The 15525-nt window shown below is 40.0% G+C and overlaps 1 protein-coding gene across 4 annotated transcripts in view; it reads left to right on the top strand.

The window, feature by feature from the left end:
- NHS (NHS actin remodeling regulator) overlaps positions 1-15525 on the top strand; it is a 358314-nt gene that overhangs the window by 245580 nt on the left and 97209 nt on the right. Inside the window, exon 1 of one of the 4 annotated variants that reach the window (XM_030573985.1) lies at positions 11531-11594. The exons of the other annotated variants lie outside the window; for them this stretch is intronic. Coding sequence (XP_030429845.1) covers positions 11561-11594 — 34 coding nt within the window. The 5' untranslated portion in view covers positions 11531-11560. Of the gene's footprint in view, positions 1-11530; positions 11595-15525 lie in introns of those variants that run through there. 4 annotated transcript variants of the gene reach the window in all.

Below are 15525 nucleotides of genomic sequence, written 5' to 3' on the forward strand. Positions count from 1 at the left end.
GGAAAATGGTAAGTATGTTCTATAGAAAATTATGAACCAAACAAACATTTTTAGTTTGGTCTGAAATTTTTTCACTGCTTGTTTTTTTTTTGTTTTTTGAAGCAACTAATCAAATCAACCTTTTTTTATTAGTTCAGATTCAAAGTGATTGTTTTGAAATTAAATGAAAATTTCTGTTTCCTTTTGAAAAGCCTTTTTTGGTTGGAAACCCTTTTTTTGACCCATGCTCAGAGCTGTGAATGAATGTCTTGTTCAGCATGACTCAGGAAATCTGTGGAAGAATAGAGCCCAGATCTCTGACCACCTAACAAGCATTCTGTGCCAGGGCTTCAGATGGGGGCCATCACAGTGGTTTTCTGAGAGCTTATGCTGATGTTGCACTGGGGATGCTTCCCAGCTACAGTACCACTTTCACCCATTTTATAGCCTTTTTATGTCACCAGAGCAGCATAAAGGGGTTGTAAGTCCAGTAAGAATCAGGACCCATATTAGCAAAAAGTTTGTTGTTGTTTTTGATCCCTTCATTGTAATTCTGCATTTAAGGAACAGGGCTGAAATACGTAATTTTTGAGGTTCTCTCTTGCTGTGCCCTGTACATCATCCTCATTTCTCCTTGGGCTCCAGTCCCTGGCTGCAGAGACTGGCTTCCTTTCTTTTCTTTCTCACCACGCATCTTCAGCCTGTTTCTCTTCCTTGTTCCCCAGTGCAGCAAACTTGTTACTCAACTCAATTTCATCTTCTCTAGCCAGTCTCTTCCCTGCCTTGTCCTCGTGGTCATGTTCTTCCATGGATCATCCTCCTCTTCTGGCAGTCCACCCTCCGGGTCCTTTTTCTGGCAAATCTTAAATTATCTGTGCCACCTCTTCTCTCCTTCTGCATTATACCTTCAAATCTTCATCTGAATTCCATCATCATCTCCCACTGCACCTCTAATCCTTGCATCTTCTCTGCCATGAGCTCTACAGTTTAGTCCAGGAACTGATGAATAGTTTATCCGATTAAAATTAAAAGTGGGTATTTCAGGGTAGGTAGAATGTAATTCCACAAATTGGAATTTGGTCAGAACATGAGGCTGACACCTGTAGTTTTGTGAAAAGTGTCATGGGATCTTTAATGAGGCAAGTAGTCAAGCCATTGGTTTTACAGCTGCAGTAGTATGAAAAACTGCATAGCCATCATATTACAATGCCCCTAGCAAGGGTACTGGTTTAGTACTGAGTCAGAGGGAATAGAACCACTTGCAAAGTCACCAGTGCCACTTCCTGTAGCACACAGCTTTACTTAGGAAGTTTTCACGCTCAATTCAGCTTATAAAATCACAGTCCAAGGTAGTATGGCTACAAGCTAAACGGAATTCCCCATTCATACTAACATAAATTAAGATTCTGTTTGGCCAAGCATATTTCATCCATGTGTCTGTGAATGTCCTTGATAATTTAAATTCAAAAGTTCCCTCTTTCAGCTTTTCAGAGAGTTAACTTTTGATGTTTATTCTTCTCTCAGTCTGTCTTGTCTAGAAGTATATGCAGGCACACACCGAGGATCAGGGCCAACAGTAGTTTATCAGCAGAGCACCCACAGTCTGGAGCACCTTGTGCACAGCTGACTGACCCTACCAGCTGTGTTTGACTTCTTGGTTCAGCTATATTGTGGCCTTAAAGGGACATTCCATCATGAGAGAACCATGGTTTTACTTTGAGAAGATTTTCTTCACAAATAGAAAGAGAGAATTATCTTTTTCTTGTATAAAAGCTTAGATTCCGGAGAGTACAGGAAAATCTCCATATAGAGTAGGTCCTAATTCCATGATTCTATTTACATGGTAGAGAAGCGTCCTTTCTTATGGCAAGGAGGAAGATTTTGTCTAAATGACTGATCTTTGCAGTCACACCTAATGCTAACAGTGAATCCTTCAACTTTCTTTGCTGGTTAATTACAAAAGTGATATGATTTAATTACAGTCCTGTCACAAGAACTCCCAATGGATCACTGCACCGCAAGTAGAAATCATTTGTGGCCATGGTAACACACAGCTTTGCATGTTGTTACAGGAGGGTTACTGCACAACAATACCTTGTGATAAGTGGTAGCTGATGCACGTCAGTACTGTAGCAGTGGAACCAGACTGGTAATGGAGTCCTTCAGTCGGTAAAGGCAGTCGTGGTTACTTGGGATAGCTGTGGTTTCAGAAAGTCGGAGCACTTACATCATTCAGGAATCAAGTTCAGCTCCTTTTCCAGTAAGAACATTCCAGTTCCAGGATGAGGAATTGATAGAACAGGGATATTTTTATTTCAGTTTTAAAAATTTGGAGACAGATCCTCAGTGAGTATAAATTGGCTCACATCTATTGAAGTCAATGGGGCTACACTAATTTACACCAGCTGAGGATCTGGCACTTTAGTATATGGGGTGAATTTTAGTGCTTATCAATGTTAACAGCACTGTATAGAGTCAGGCATCGTGAAGGAAAGAATTAGACACACATTGCTATCTCTGTTAACACACCTTATCCTGTATAACCTCTGCAGTTGTGACTATTATTCTTATGTATAGAACATCATAGCATGCGAGACCTTTTATAGATAAATGCCCAGGAGAGCTGACAGTCTTGCTATCCAGCATGAGATATTTTTCTGAACTATCCCGCCCATGATAGCACCACATCGTTTTTAAGTCTTTTTATTTTTTTTAATTTTTTTTGTGTGGTGGTGGTAATTAAATTCCAGTTCCTTCTTGACTGAATGGAAGACAGAAATATATCTTTATTGTACACAGTTTATAATTCTTAAGAGGCCATGGTGATAAACATCCTATGGCAACCTAGTTAGATATAGAGTAGGCTACCGGTGATACTAACTTGTGCCAGATTTTGGGTTGGTTTTAAAATGACATGTAGAGCTATGTCTTCTCTGAATTATCCTGGTATAGATGAGAACTTTTAAACGTGTTGGGGAACCCTGGTTAAACTTAGCTGAAAACGCTTTTAAACAACATGTCTTCTAATCCACTGAGACCTGCATTGACACAGGGATATACTCACATAATTCTCAATGCATGATCAGGGGCATAGTTTGTCTAGCCAGTAGGAATGGGACCAATCAATGTTAGAACTGTTTTGAGAAACCATTTTAGCTGGAATCTGTCTAACCCAAGTTTAAGAATAGTCACTGATATCACAAGCCCAAAATAAACAAAGTTTTATACCAAGGCCACCAAATCTAGTTCACTAAACTACTTCAGATTTGAACCTAGCCGTCAGCGATGGAAAGACAGGTCAAATTCTTCTCCAGGTCTTGAGTGAGGATCAATGGGCCAAATTAAATGCTGACTTAAATGGGTGTAACTCTATTGCTTAAGACAGAGTGAATTTGGCCTCATTTCAGAGCCAATCACTGCTTCAAGGACAGAATTTACCCTGAATCATTAATTCTGCACAACACCTTGCTAGACCATTGAGGACTGCATTTTAAACAGTGCAGTAGCTTCACATGGATTACACAGGACACAAATGATTCATGATTATTAGCTTTAAATAGTGTTAGTTTAAAATGCTTATATATTCAGATATAAGGCCAAATCCAAGAGGCTGAGCACTCTAATCCCATTGTAGAAAATGGGCGCTGAGGTATTCAGCAACATATATTAATATATGCTGTACATATGTAGCACATTCTGAAGTCAGTGAGTTATTCTGGATTTACATCCATGCAACTGAGAGCAGAGTATGGCCCATTTTAAGTGTGTATTGCTGAGGGGTGAAAACATTATCTAAAGATGTATACATGAATATATTGCATTAACCTTACACATTACTGTGCTTGCATGCATGTTATGTATGGGTTTGCATGTGTGTCAGGGGGTACCTATAGTAGAAGACATACCACTCTTAAAGTTCTAATTTAATCAATACCAATAGCTACTGTACAGGCAACTGCAACAAGCATGTGTTTTGCAGAGGTTGAGTAAAAAAGCCTATAGCAAAACAAATCTGCCAGCTTTTGCTCATTTGAAGAAGGCCTGTTTATTGTGCTTCATCTTGAATTTTAATATGCTATTAAAGAAAAAAAATCTCTTTTGCTGCCCCAACTCCTCCCCCTTTACCCTTTTCTAGTTCCAATAGCCAGAATAGCACCTTTGTACTTTAAAGAAGTAGCTGTGATAGCATTAGGCACTGCTGATTGGACAGCTGCATAACCTACTCTGGGCTCACAAGCATAGTGATATGCAGTCAGCTTGAGGAAAGTTAGGAATTTGGGGGTTTTGTACTTCTGGCTCTGTTCTGTAAATAGGTGGATGAAGAAGGGATTTAAAATAAAAAGCAGGCAGGTACCCTTGATTTTTTTCCAGAGATGTTAACATATGCTGATGGATATTAATACCTGAGCAGTAGCTAGCAAGTTGCTGCAGTAATGTGCTGATGGAACAAGAAAGTAGCAGTAATTCTGGATAAATCATTTATGCGTGCACTGCAGACTGTGCTTCAGGGGATGGCATTAACAGTGGCGCACTTTCAGACAGAGGAAAAGGCTTTCACCCAACTTTTTACTTAAACCTTGGAGGAATAAAACAGGTCAGTAGTGAATATTAAATTAACTTCTGGCCATTTTCCAAAGTGATTTGGCCTACTTAGGAATCATCAAGAATGAAGAAAGCTTTGCTTCTTCACATCCTGATTTCTCCAGGGAGGGGACAGAGGAACTCTGTGCATGGATTACAAAGGCGACCTGATTTCATAAACCAACAGTTCTCTCTCTCTCTCTCTCTCTCTCTCTCTCTCTCTCTCTCTCCCCCCCCCCCACACACACACACATATCTTTCAGTGTCGTAGCAATATTTATTCCATACTCATTTCATAATTCTGACATATCTGATATTTGCGTATGACCAGAACAACATACGTAGATAGATGGGGTGGATCAGGCTGGTATTCAGTCTTGCAAAATCATTATGGAAATTTACCAGACTGGAGACAAAATTTACTCTCCTTCCATTCTGATGGATGATGATGAAAAGAATATTACTCAACCATAACAAAATATGCTTGTCCTAGGCTAGTGGGCAAGTAGAATTTTGCAAGGCTGATCTTTCTGAGAGCCACAGATACATTGAATGCAGGATATTCTATTGCCCTTTGTAGTGTACCAGGTCCCTATTTTCTTTTTTTTTTTTTTTTTTTTTCATTTTTGCTATTTATCTAAAATAGTCTTTGCTTGCTGAAAATAAAACTGTGTATTAGAGTAAATCTGGATTCAGAATAGCAAATAATCCAAGTATTGAGGGAAATGGGGCTAAACCAGCTATAGTGGTTTGAAGTCCCATAGGAAAAAATATTGTGCCACACTGCCATATCATCCACTCATAGAGAAAAAACTCTGAAAGGGAGTTGTGTGGACAGGAGAGCTCTGTAACGTTTCCCTTGCTGAGTTTTCACCCAGATCCTCTTATTCCACAGGTATGAAGGAAAAGAGAATGACTTACTGTCCCCCAGAATGAGAAGGAGGGTTAGCCACTAGATCCTGCAGATATCTATGGCCTCTGTATGTATAACACCATTTTCCATGTGGGAAATGGGGGCAGCAGCATCTGGTTGCAGTCTTAAGGCCTTTAGCTTAGTTAGCATGAAAACCATCCTGATTTAAAAGGCGGCCCAGAGAGAGGGGAAATTTCCCCCATTAGGGAGATATGACAGACACTAAAGGTGTCTGAAGCAATGTTAGATAAGTTTACATAATGAGTGTGTAAGAGTCACTCTGCTTCATTCAGCGACTGGATTCAGTATGAATAGTGATAATGTTTATTGACCAATTTGCACACTGTGCATTAAAGAGACCATTGAAATACAAGGTTAGAGCATCCATCCTCCTTTCCCCCTACTTATGTATTTTGTTTTCCTATGATACTCCACCCACACTTTCCCTTTATATGAAATAATAACAGATCTGGTGAAATATTTTTATGAAACTTTTTGGATGATAAATGGCTTCTTGTTGAAAAACCAGAAACAAAAACACCTGTAATTTTCTAAAAATCTGTCAATTTTGGTAAAGATTTTTGGTTTCAGTTTTTGAAAAATGACATTTTTTTCTTAAAATTTTTTTTTAAAGTTTTTTATTGCTGAACATTTTTCACAGGGAATTTTGAGGGGGCGGGGTTCATATTTTCCCTGTGAAAACTAATTCGGGTTTTCCAACTAGCTCGAAATAATAATACTTGATGTGCTTTCTAAGTGATACGGCAACACCTTCACTTTATAGCCTGGAGCTGGTGCCCGGAAGGGTTTTTGGTGAAGGGTCCTCAACTCTGGAGTTAACTCCTTCCACCCTTGGTGTGAGGATATATGGATCTGCAGGTCATTCTGCAAGCCCTCTCATTTCTTGAAGACTTTTGTGATGGGGTGGATTGCATGGAATGTGAAGGGAGAATGTGCTTATCTCTTTCATTTGTTTCCTGGGTGGTTCACTCCTTAAATATGAAAGTATGAAATATTGTGTCTTTATGAAAATTGTAAGGAACCTAGAGCAGTAGGGCTCTTTGATTAATTTTATATATATATATATATATATATATATATATATATATATATATATAGATTCAAAGACCTTTACAAACACTAATAATCTTTCCTTGAATCCCCCATTGTTATCCCCATTTTAGAGAGGAGGAAGCTGACACACAAAAGAGCCTGTTCTTGCTCCCACTGAAGTCAGTACAAATTTGCCATAGTTGACTGGGAGCTTGCTAGGGCCCCAAATGACTTGTCTCAGGTCAGACAGTATCTGTGTGTCACAGCCAAGAAGAGCAGTATGTCTGCTGACTCCTTCCTCTGGGCTTTAATCAGCAGATCATCCTTTTCCCTTGGAAGCATACTCTTCAGACCTCAGAGTTTTGAGGGCACATGTTTTGAACTAATCTGGGCCACACTTAACCTTAAGCCTTTGTTGCTTTATACACAGAGATGTGAAGGGCCACTTCAATCCTATCATCTCTGGAGCAAGAGAGATAAGCACAAAGTGCCAAAGAAGAAAAAAAATCACATGATGATGATTATTATTTATTTATTTTGGTAATGCCTAGGGCCCTATTGTGCTGTGTCCTCTACAGATACGTAGGCCAGGTCTGTGCGACAAAATTATGTCGACCTAACTTATGTGGCATACAGCCACTGCAATTATTAAATCACTTGTATGTGTGCACACTTGGCTACTTGTGTCAGTGGTGTGCGTCCTCACCAGGAGTGCTTGTATTGATTGTATTGTCAATATGGAGCATTGTGGGATGGCTCCTGACAGCCAGTAATGGTCGATATAAGCAACACAGTGTCTATGCTGACACCATTGACCTAATTACATCAACCTTGAACCTACGCCATTCAAGTATTACTAAATCGGTGTAGAGAGGCATCTACTTTGGCGGAAGCCAAATTTAAGTGAAGACGCTTCCGCAGCTAGGTTGATGCTAGGCTGCTTACGTCGACCTAACCCTATAGTGTAGATCAGACCTAGTAAGAGACGGACTCTGCCCTGAAGAGCTTACAGTCTAAACAGACAAGAAAGACAAAGGGTGGGAGAAGAAACAGAGGCACAGAGAAGTGAAGTGACTCACCTAATGTCACGACCTGGAATAGAATTGGGTCTCCTGAGCCCCAGTTCAGGGCCGTATCTACTCATTCTGTCAGTAATTCCTGCTGAATTTATTAAGATTGAAGGGTAATCATCTAAGGGCATCATTATGTATCCTTTACTTTTTCCCTAGTTTAAATCAAAATCACAATTGTCTTATGAACTAGCTTCTAGCTGAACTAGCCAAATTGTCATCTGATGTCAATCCTATCAAAATCAGATGCACTACCCCCTGCCACACCAGCAGAGAATTAGGCTCACCATCTTTATTTAAACAATCCAGTAAGGTTCTAGCACCTTTCAGTTTTAATTGGAAATTTTAGCCTAAAAGATCATTAGGAAGAAATAATAAATTTCAAAGATGAGGATTCAAATGAATTTGGCCTTGACTGAAGTCCAAAATCTGTGTTTGACCAATAAGAACTGACAGTATGCTGTAGTACCTACACATGCTGTAAGGAGTTTTCTTTAACTCACGAACAGAGCCCAGTTCTGACATGACAGCGAATCCTTAGTAAAATGACTGGGTGGCAGTGGTATGATTGGAAGGTGAATTTGTTTCATGTGGTATAATGGTAAGAATAGCTATCTCTGAGTTGTTCATTATCTATCTTGTACGGTTACAACAGAGTTACTGTTAACCAAGCTTTAGGAACTGGTGCCTAAACAACCAGGAACATGGGTCTGGTTGCAGACTTGAAAGGGAAAACAAGCTGTAGGAAAGTAAGAGGCTCACTCCTTCCCCAGCACCTACTATGTCATTGCCAGAAACCACGTTTCCTGACTGTCTCTGTAAATATGCGTGCTCGTAGCCCATTCAGAGCACAGCATATCTGTTGACAAACTCCACTTGACATATAGAGTCCAGGTTTATCTCTCAGGCTCCTCTCTGTTTCCCTGTTTCTCTTCAAAGACTTTATTGGGACTGCCATAGCTGATACTGTAAATATTTGTTGGAACAGGCAGACGGACACATTAAAAATAGAATAACCTTCAAAGAATGCAGCATTTATTTTCTTGGTTTAAAAAATAGTAAGAGAGATTTTGTAGAGCTGGCCAGAAAATGGATTTTCTTTTTCCCTGTGGAAAATTTTGATGTAAATGAAAACAAAAATCATTAACTCAAAAATTGTAAACCAAAAATTTTGGCAGTAAATTTTCAGCTAAATACAGAAAAGCTTCAGTTCAGAAATGACACTGCAGTGCCGTTGTGGGACTTGCACTTTGGGTTCCTCCTGCCCCCATTCTCCTCTATGAGCAAGGCTTCCTGGCCAGACTACATCTTCCATGATGCATCATGGTTCCCCTCTTGCTGAGCCTGTGCAGTGCCTCATGGGAGTCCCAGTTTACTGTGCAGCATGGGAGATGTAGTTTGGCTGGGTAGCCTGGCCCATAGAGGAGAATGGGGGCATGAAACGTTGAACTACAGATCCTATGGGGAACTTCCAAACTGAAATTCTTCAGTTTTCAGGCGGAGGGTTCCAGTTTTGGGATGTTCTTTTTTTGATGGAAAGCAGACATTTTTGTAACAGATTTTTAGCCGAAAATCCAATTTTATGTCAGACATTTTGATAGAAAATTTTCAATCAGACCTAGATTTTAGTGCTCCTGAAATGAGGGACTAATATCACTGTCTTAAAAGCATGATAGACTATGTGAAAGCTCTGCCAGTGCACATCAGTTCTGACCTACAATACTCTGCTCTCCTAGTTTTGAACTCCTCGTTAAGCAAGCCTGTCCAGATGGGTGATAAGTTCGCTGATGTGTACAATCTATGCTCAGTATGAGACTGTCAAACTTCTCTTCATTTGTGACCCCAGCCAGGCTTTGCGGCAGGTCTTTTTTCCAAAGCTTGAAGGGCTCGCTCACTGAGCCACCAAACCCTCAATTATGTTTCAACATCTGGTTTGATTCTCTGCAGATAAATAGCAGCTTTGCCACTAACAACAAAACCTTAATTCATTGTGGTTTGCTCAAGCACTGAGAGCAAATATTTTCCCTTTGCCGTTTGGGGTCATTTTGAGGGAAAAACAGGGTTGGAGCTATTTCAACCCTTTTAAAATTATTATTACTTCCTAGAGAAAATAAAATGTAAAGCACCTTTTCCTTTCATTTGTGAGATTATTTTTATGGGGAAATTGCTGGCCCTGGAAGGAAACATTGTTGACTAAGGATCAGGAAAGATGATATGAGTCCATTTTGTTTTAAAGAAAACAATCATTTTTAATTCAGGCCTTAATAAAGCCTCATTAAAAGGTACAGTCTGCCTCTCTCTCTGTCGCTTTTCCTCTTTCATTTCCCCCCCCCACCCAAAGCATTGCCAGGGCTTACACATGAAGGGAGGGGGAGAACAGTCTGTGAGTATGGCAATTATAAGTATTTTAGGAAATGTCCGTGGCTGTATAAGCCGCTGATTCCACTTATTGATGTTTGGAAGGCTGAAGTTTCTATCTAGGTCATGTTCTCCAAGGCTGTTGCTTCTATTACAGCCAGACCTTCTGTTGACTTGGGCTGTCTTAATGCATCAAAGAGCCTCTGCTATGCTTCAGTTCCTCATCTGAACTCAAGTTGCACCGTTCAGCTTTTGCTTATAATCACTGAGGTGGGTAGCCTAGCAATAGGAACTCAAGCATTAAGCAGTTACTTTCTAATTCTCCAAGAAGGAGAGGAAGAAAAATTCTTGTCATATTATTATTATACATTTTAAAATCTCTTCTTAAATCCCTTTCCCCGCCCTTTTTTCTTTTTAGGATTATGCCCATCATAATCCAGTTATTGGCATCAAAGATAATGAGAGTTGAATCCTAAAAAACAGTTATGATTCTTTTATTACAACATAATTTTAAAAGAGGGGAACAAGCCAGCACACAAACAAAAATGTAAAGCTGTGTGGGAATGCTTCCATGTGTCTGTACAGCACAATAATAATAATAAAACAATAGGTACCATTTTGTGATGGGATAGTTCACTTATTCGGCTAGTGGATTGTGTGTCTCAATTGTCTTACCTGTTAATTTAGCTTGACACAATCACTCTTTTTCCTTGCTGTAGCATAGTACAGCATCACAGATATGGATGATGATAAAATGTACAGCGTTTTAGAATGCTCAGTTGATTACTGTCCTAAGAGACCTATTGTGGAAGGCATTGCATTGAGAGGGCATTTGAAATTTGTTCTCTTTTATTGCAATTTTTAGAGCTGGAAATTGCAATACAAATTTGATTCATAATGTAGGGTAAGGTTCTGCTCAGTGTTACATCAATGTAAATCCAACGTAATTCCAGTGACTGGAAGCAGAATCTGCTAAATGTTTTATAATCGCCCCCTTACCAGATAGTTCTTAGACAGCTGTGCTCAGGATAGAATTGGATACAGTGTGTGACAATGTATAGCCAGGGCTGATTATATCAACATCTATTTTCTTCATATAGTGATGCAACATTTTAATTTTTCCTTCTGGTCACTCTACTGCCTCAGTTCATTTTTATACATTCCCACATCTCCTGACTGTTAAAGGATTGTGTTCAGATCTCTTTGCTGTTAGACCACAGCACTAACTGAATGAGCAGAGTCCAAAGATTCTTTAAGGGCAGGAAAGTGTTAAATCTCTCATGTGATGGAATAAAAGCAGTGGGATTACTGTTCACTACTCTGATTTGCCATTCTGCTGGACCGTGAAGAGATTAGAAGGACCAAGTACTTGGGCTAAACCATCTGCATGTCTAGAAGGGGAGTCTGGAGGATGTACAGATGTTCAGTCAAATTCTGTGCCATCCGTGTTCCCAGAAGATTATTCTTCCTGACCCTCTGCTCCCCCCTTACTTAAGCAGGTCAGCTTTCACATAGCACTGGGACTCACTAAATACTATGGATAAAAGCAAAGAAGCCTGTTGGGCATTGGGATACTTTCTTGAAAAACACAACAGAGTGTTCAACCATGGCTCTGGGCTGCTGTGTGCTGAAGAATGCAGGTATTTTTGTTTTTAATTTGTAGAGAGGATTTCCTACTGTAGCTTTTTGGTGAGGGAAGGGTCTTCCCTCGGTCTCCTATATAGAAAAGTTTGGTTTCCCAAATAAAAGAATGCTTCTCTGTAAAGTTGCTCCTGTTTTCCATTTTAAGAGCCAAGGAATGCAGTAAAGTTTCAGCAACAGGTAGTTCCTGTCAAACTTGATTTAAAGTGCCAGAACTTTTCAACTTTTGTCCTTGCTCTGTGAATGCTGGCAAGAGTTCTTTTGGGATTTCATGTTATGATTTGATTTTTGTTTGCACATAGCACAGAGTTTTGTCTGAACAGTGCATTCATTAAACACTAACAGCCCTTCGCTGTCAGCTACTAGGGAGGATTAAAGAATACAAAGGAGCTCTCTGAAAACTTGCAGCATAATTAGTCTGTCACTGGCCACCAGGTATGGAATGAGTTTGGTGGTTCTCTGCTTCTCTTTTGCCCATTCCCAGCATGTGACTATTAATACTGAGTGATCTGTTAATGGATGAATGTTAGTAATTTTGCACACAGTTCATGCTTTTATTTTTTATCTCCCTCCTGGTAAATCATCAGACAAGTCTTTAATTATTATCCTTGTTTATGACTACACTGGTATCATCTAATCACTGCAGTGATATAATCTGTGGAATCAGGTTGTATTGGTTTTTTGATTTAAGTTTCTGCTGCCGTGGAGAACCAGCTCTATTTCTTAATCATTGCAAAAGTGCAGACTGGACAGGATTATTTGTTGTCAAACGAAATCAAAAATTAAAAAGACCCCAGGCAAAACACTGATTCAGTCACACATTTTTGCAGCAGATGCATGATCAGTTTAATAAGGGAGATCCATCTACTGCTTGGAGGGAGAGGAGCTGGAGGGAGGGATAGAAAAGGGGGAAGAGAGGGGCTTGATTTGTTATGCTTGGCAATTGGCTCTTTCAGCTTTGTTTCTCCACAACTAGAGGGGTCTGTGGGGTTGGATTTTGTTTTGTTTTGTTGTTAAAATTCATTAGTGTCAAATCTACCACTGTCTGATAAAGACTACACTGATATGTAAACTGGTGGTGGGAGGGTGAGAGAGAGGGATGGAAAGACTGTTACTAGTGTGCAGGTGCTAAAAGGATTAAAGGGGGGTCAATAACATATCACTTAACACAGTGGCAGAGGTTGACAGCCTTAAACTACTGCAAGTGAAAGCCCTGAGTGTCGATTGACATGCCAAGTATCAAAGTGTTACTGTCTTAATTCCCTATCCTTATATTGTCCTACCTGTGTCTTCTGACACATTCAACACAATTCCCCCACACTTTAGCTCCTCCCCTAGCAAGACACTGAGCAGTGACTGTTGCTACAGAGTGACACCAATCAGTGGAAGAAGCACTGCAAGCTATATTACTGCAGTCCCTACAGAAATGCCCCTGGACTGTTTTATGAAAACCATACTTAGCTGACACAGATGAAAGCCTGTGAAGAATAATCTTCCAGGCATAATATACATGAGGAGAGTTGTTTATAAACATTTTACAGATATTTTCAGAGCTTCTGAGCCAGGTAAATCAGTCCCCTAATAATTTAAAAAAAAAAAAAGTTTCTACAGACTTAGTTTTATAAAGACTTAGTTTTATAAAGCTACTGATGTGTGATCACTTGGTTTTCTGCCTCAAGTAAGCGATGTGTTTTGTTCCAGATATTGTTAACTGATTCATCTTGTGAGAATAGTTTATATGCTCAGTTGCTGTTTCTAGAAGTGAAAACAGCAATAGTGTATTTCATACGCTATATATATAAAAAAGAAGGAGCCAGATTCTACCACCCTTAGGCCTTGTCTTCACAAGAAAGATAAACCAGTTTAACTTAAATCCGTTTTAAAACAATTTACTAAGAACTAGTACAAAGCTATGTGAGGACACTTTTATTTTGGTTTAAAAGTGACTTATTTTGGTTTCGCCTAAAACAATTTTGAGACCATGCTTACATGGGAAATTGGCACTGGTTAAACTAAAGATGCAATTTTAAACTGATTTAATTAAACTGACGCAAACTCTTTGGATATGCTTATTTCTGATTAAGCAAATCTTATTTTGATTTAGCTTAATTTACTTAGGAATTGGTTTAAGCTAAACTGAATGAAAACACTGTCAAACCGAAGTAGACATGCACATACAGTTAAATCAGTGCAGCTCTGTGTATGGACAAGCCCTTATTCAGGTAGCCCCACAGAAATCACCTCAGTGGTGAAATTGGTGGGACTATCCTGAGTACAGTACTAACCAATATAAGTAAGGGTTTCAGAATCTGGACCTGTGAAATTAGCAAGCAAAACTAATATTACAATATCCCCCTGTCTGGCCCATACCAGCCACTGCAAGGAAATTCAGAATTTACTGGTTAGCTACTACTCCAGCGTGACCCCTTGACATTATGACTAAGTAATAAAGCAAATATGTTACTAACCATTTCATGCTCTGATGAGACCTCTTGCAATACTTAATCAAGGGTAAACGCCAAGCTCTGAATTCCATTGCTTTTCTTGGCTTAGCTGTTATGTGGTCCATCAAAAATACAAGTATGCTAGTTGCATTAGCATTGTTCTGCTATTGCCAAGCTATTCTGGTTGTTAGTGTTTGTCAATAGGGGTAAGAAGTTGGTATTGTACTCGTTCAGTAGAGACACTATTGACTCAGTTATGATACCACTGGGTCCAGTGGCAGGACATTGTTAATAAGAAGAAAGGGCCAGATTGCACCCTATTGCTCCATTGGTGTGCATGGAGGAGAAGCAGGGTGCAAGATTGAAGCCTTCTATCACTTACACCCCTGTTCAGCAGCAGGGCACAATTGCAGACCCTGTACTCCCTGAGGTACTCCATACGCATTTGCCAGTGGAGCTAGCTGCATGTGCAGCGCAGAGTACACAGCAACCTGTGGAGGCGTAGCAGCAGGTGTGCTCTTTCTGCTATTGGTGGCTCAAGAAGGAATTCAGCCTTCCAGGTGTAAAATCCCATTGGCAGTCCCCCGGGATGGTTCCACTCTGTACTACCCCCAACGCATGGTTGTGTCTTAATGGCACAAGTTAACCCCTCTTGTTATCTTATTTATTTGTATTACTGCAGGGCCCACAAACCTGTAAGACAGCACATTCCCTCTACCAAAGAATTTACAGTCTAGGGAAGTGAGTGCGAAAGGCCAAATCTTGACTCAAACATTGCTCAGGGGGCCCAAGAGAACTCTTACCATGAGGAGTGCAAATCAAAGGGCAACTCCAGACAGGATCCTCTGGCCCCTACTTTTCTTTATTCTGAGGGCACAGTTTTATCCCCATGTGTATCTTAACCCCACTCTCTTTCTGAGGGGCTTATCCAACTCATTATTTCACTGAAAACCTTTCCATTTACTTCACTGGGACTGGGATCAGGCCCTTGTCATTAGTATGGGACACAATACTGCAAGGTGCACAGCACTCTGACTCTGGTCCACCAAAGCCCGGAACACATTCTTCACTCTAAGTATGTGGCAAGTCCCGTTGACTGTAATGTATTACAGAATAAAATGGTTTTCCAAATACACTTTTAATTAAAAGAAGCCTGGGGCCACTCCACGTAAATGTTGGGTAATGATCTATCGTTATGCGGGAGATCTTTTGTCTTGTCTAAACCTTGGTGTAGGTTGGGTATTTTGTCTTCTACAAACCATAGCACTGAAAGCATAGATCCGAGACCTCTTGGAGCTGCTGGCAGTCAATTGCAAATGAAAGGCTATTAAAATGAAATCGTTTTATTATTAGAATTGACGTATCTGATCCACCTGAATAATATCCTGCAACTTGCTGACAAGTGGGCAGCATTTGTGATGCTGGTTCTGTGGTGTGCGGGAGCCCGAACTGCAAAGCTGTTCCTGTTTCTGTTCTGTTTAAGCAA

This window comes from Gopherus evgoodei, chromosome 1 (genome assembly GCF_007399415.2).
Source record: "Gopherus evgoodei ecotype Sinaloan lineage chromosome 1, rGopEvg1_v1.p, whole genome shotgun sequence".
In the NCBI taxonomy this organism is placed as follows: domain Eukaryota; kingdom Metazoa; phylum Chordata; order Testudines; family Testudinidae; genus Gopherus; species Gopherus evgoodei.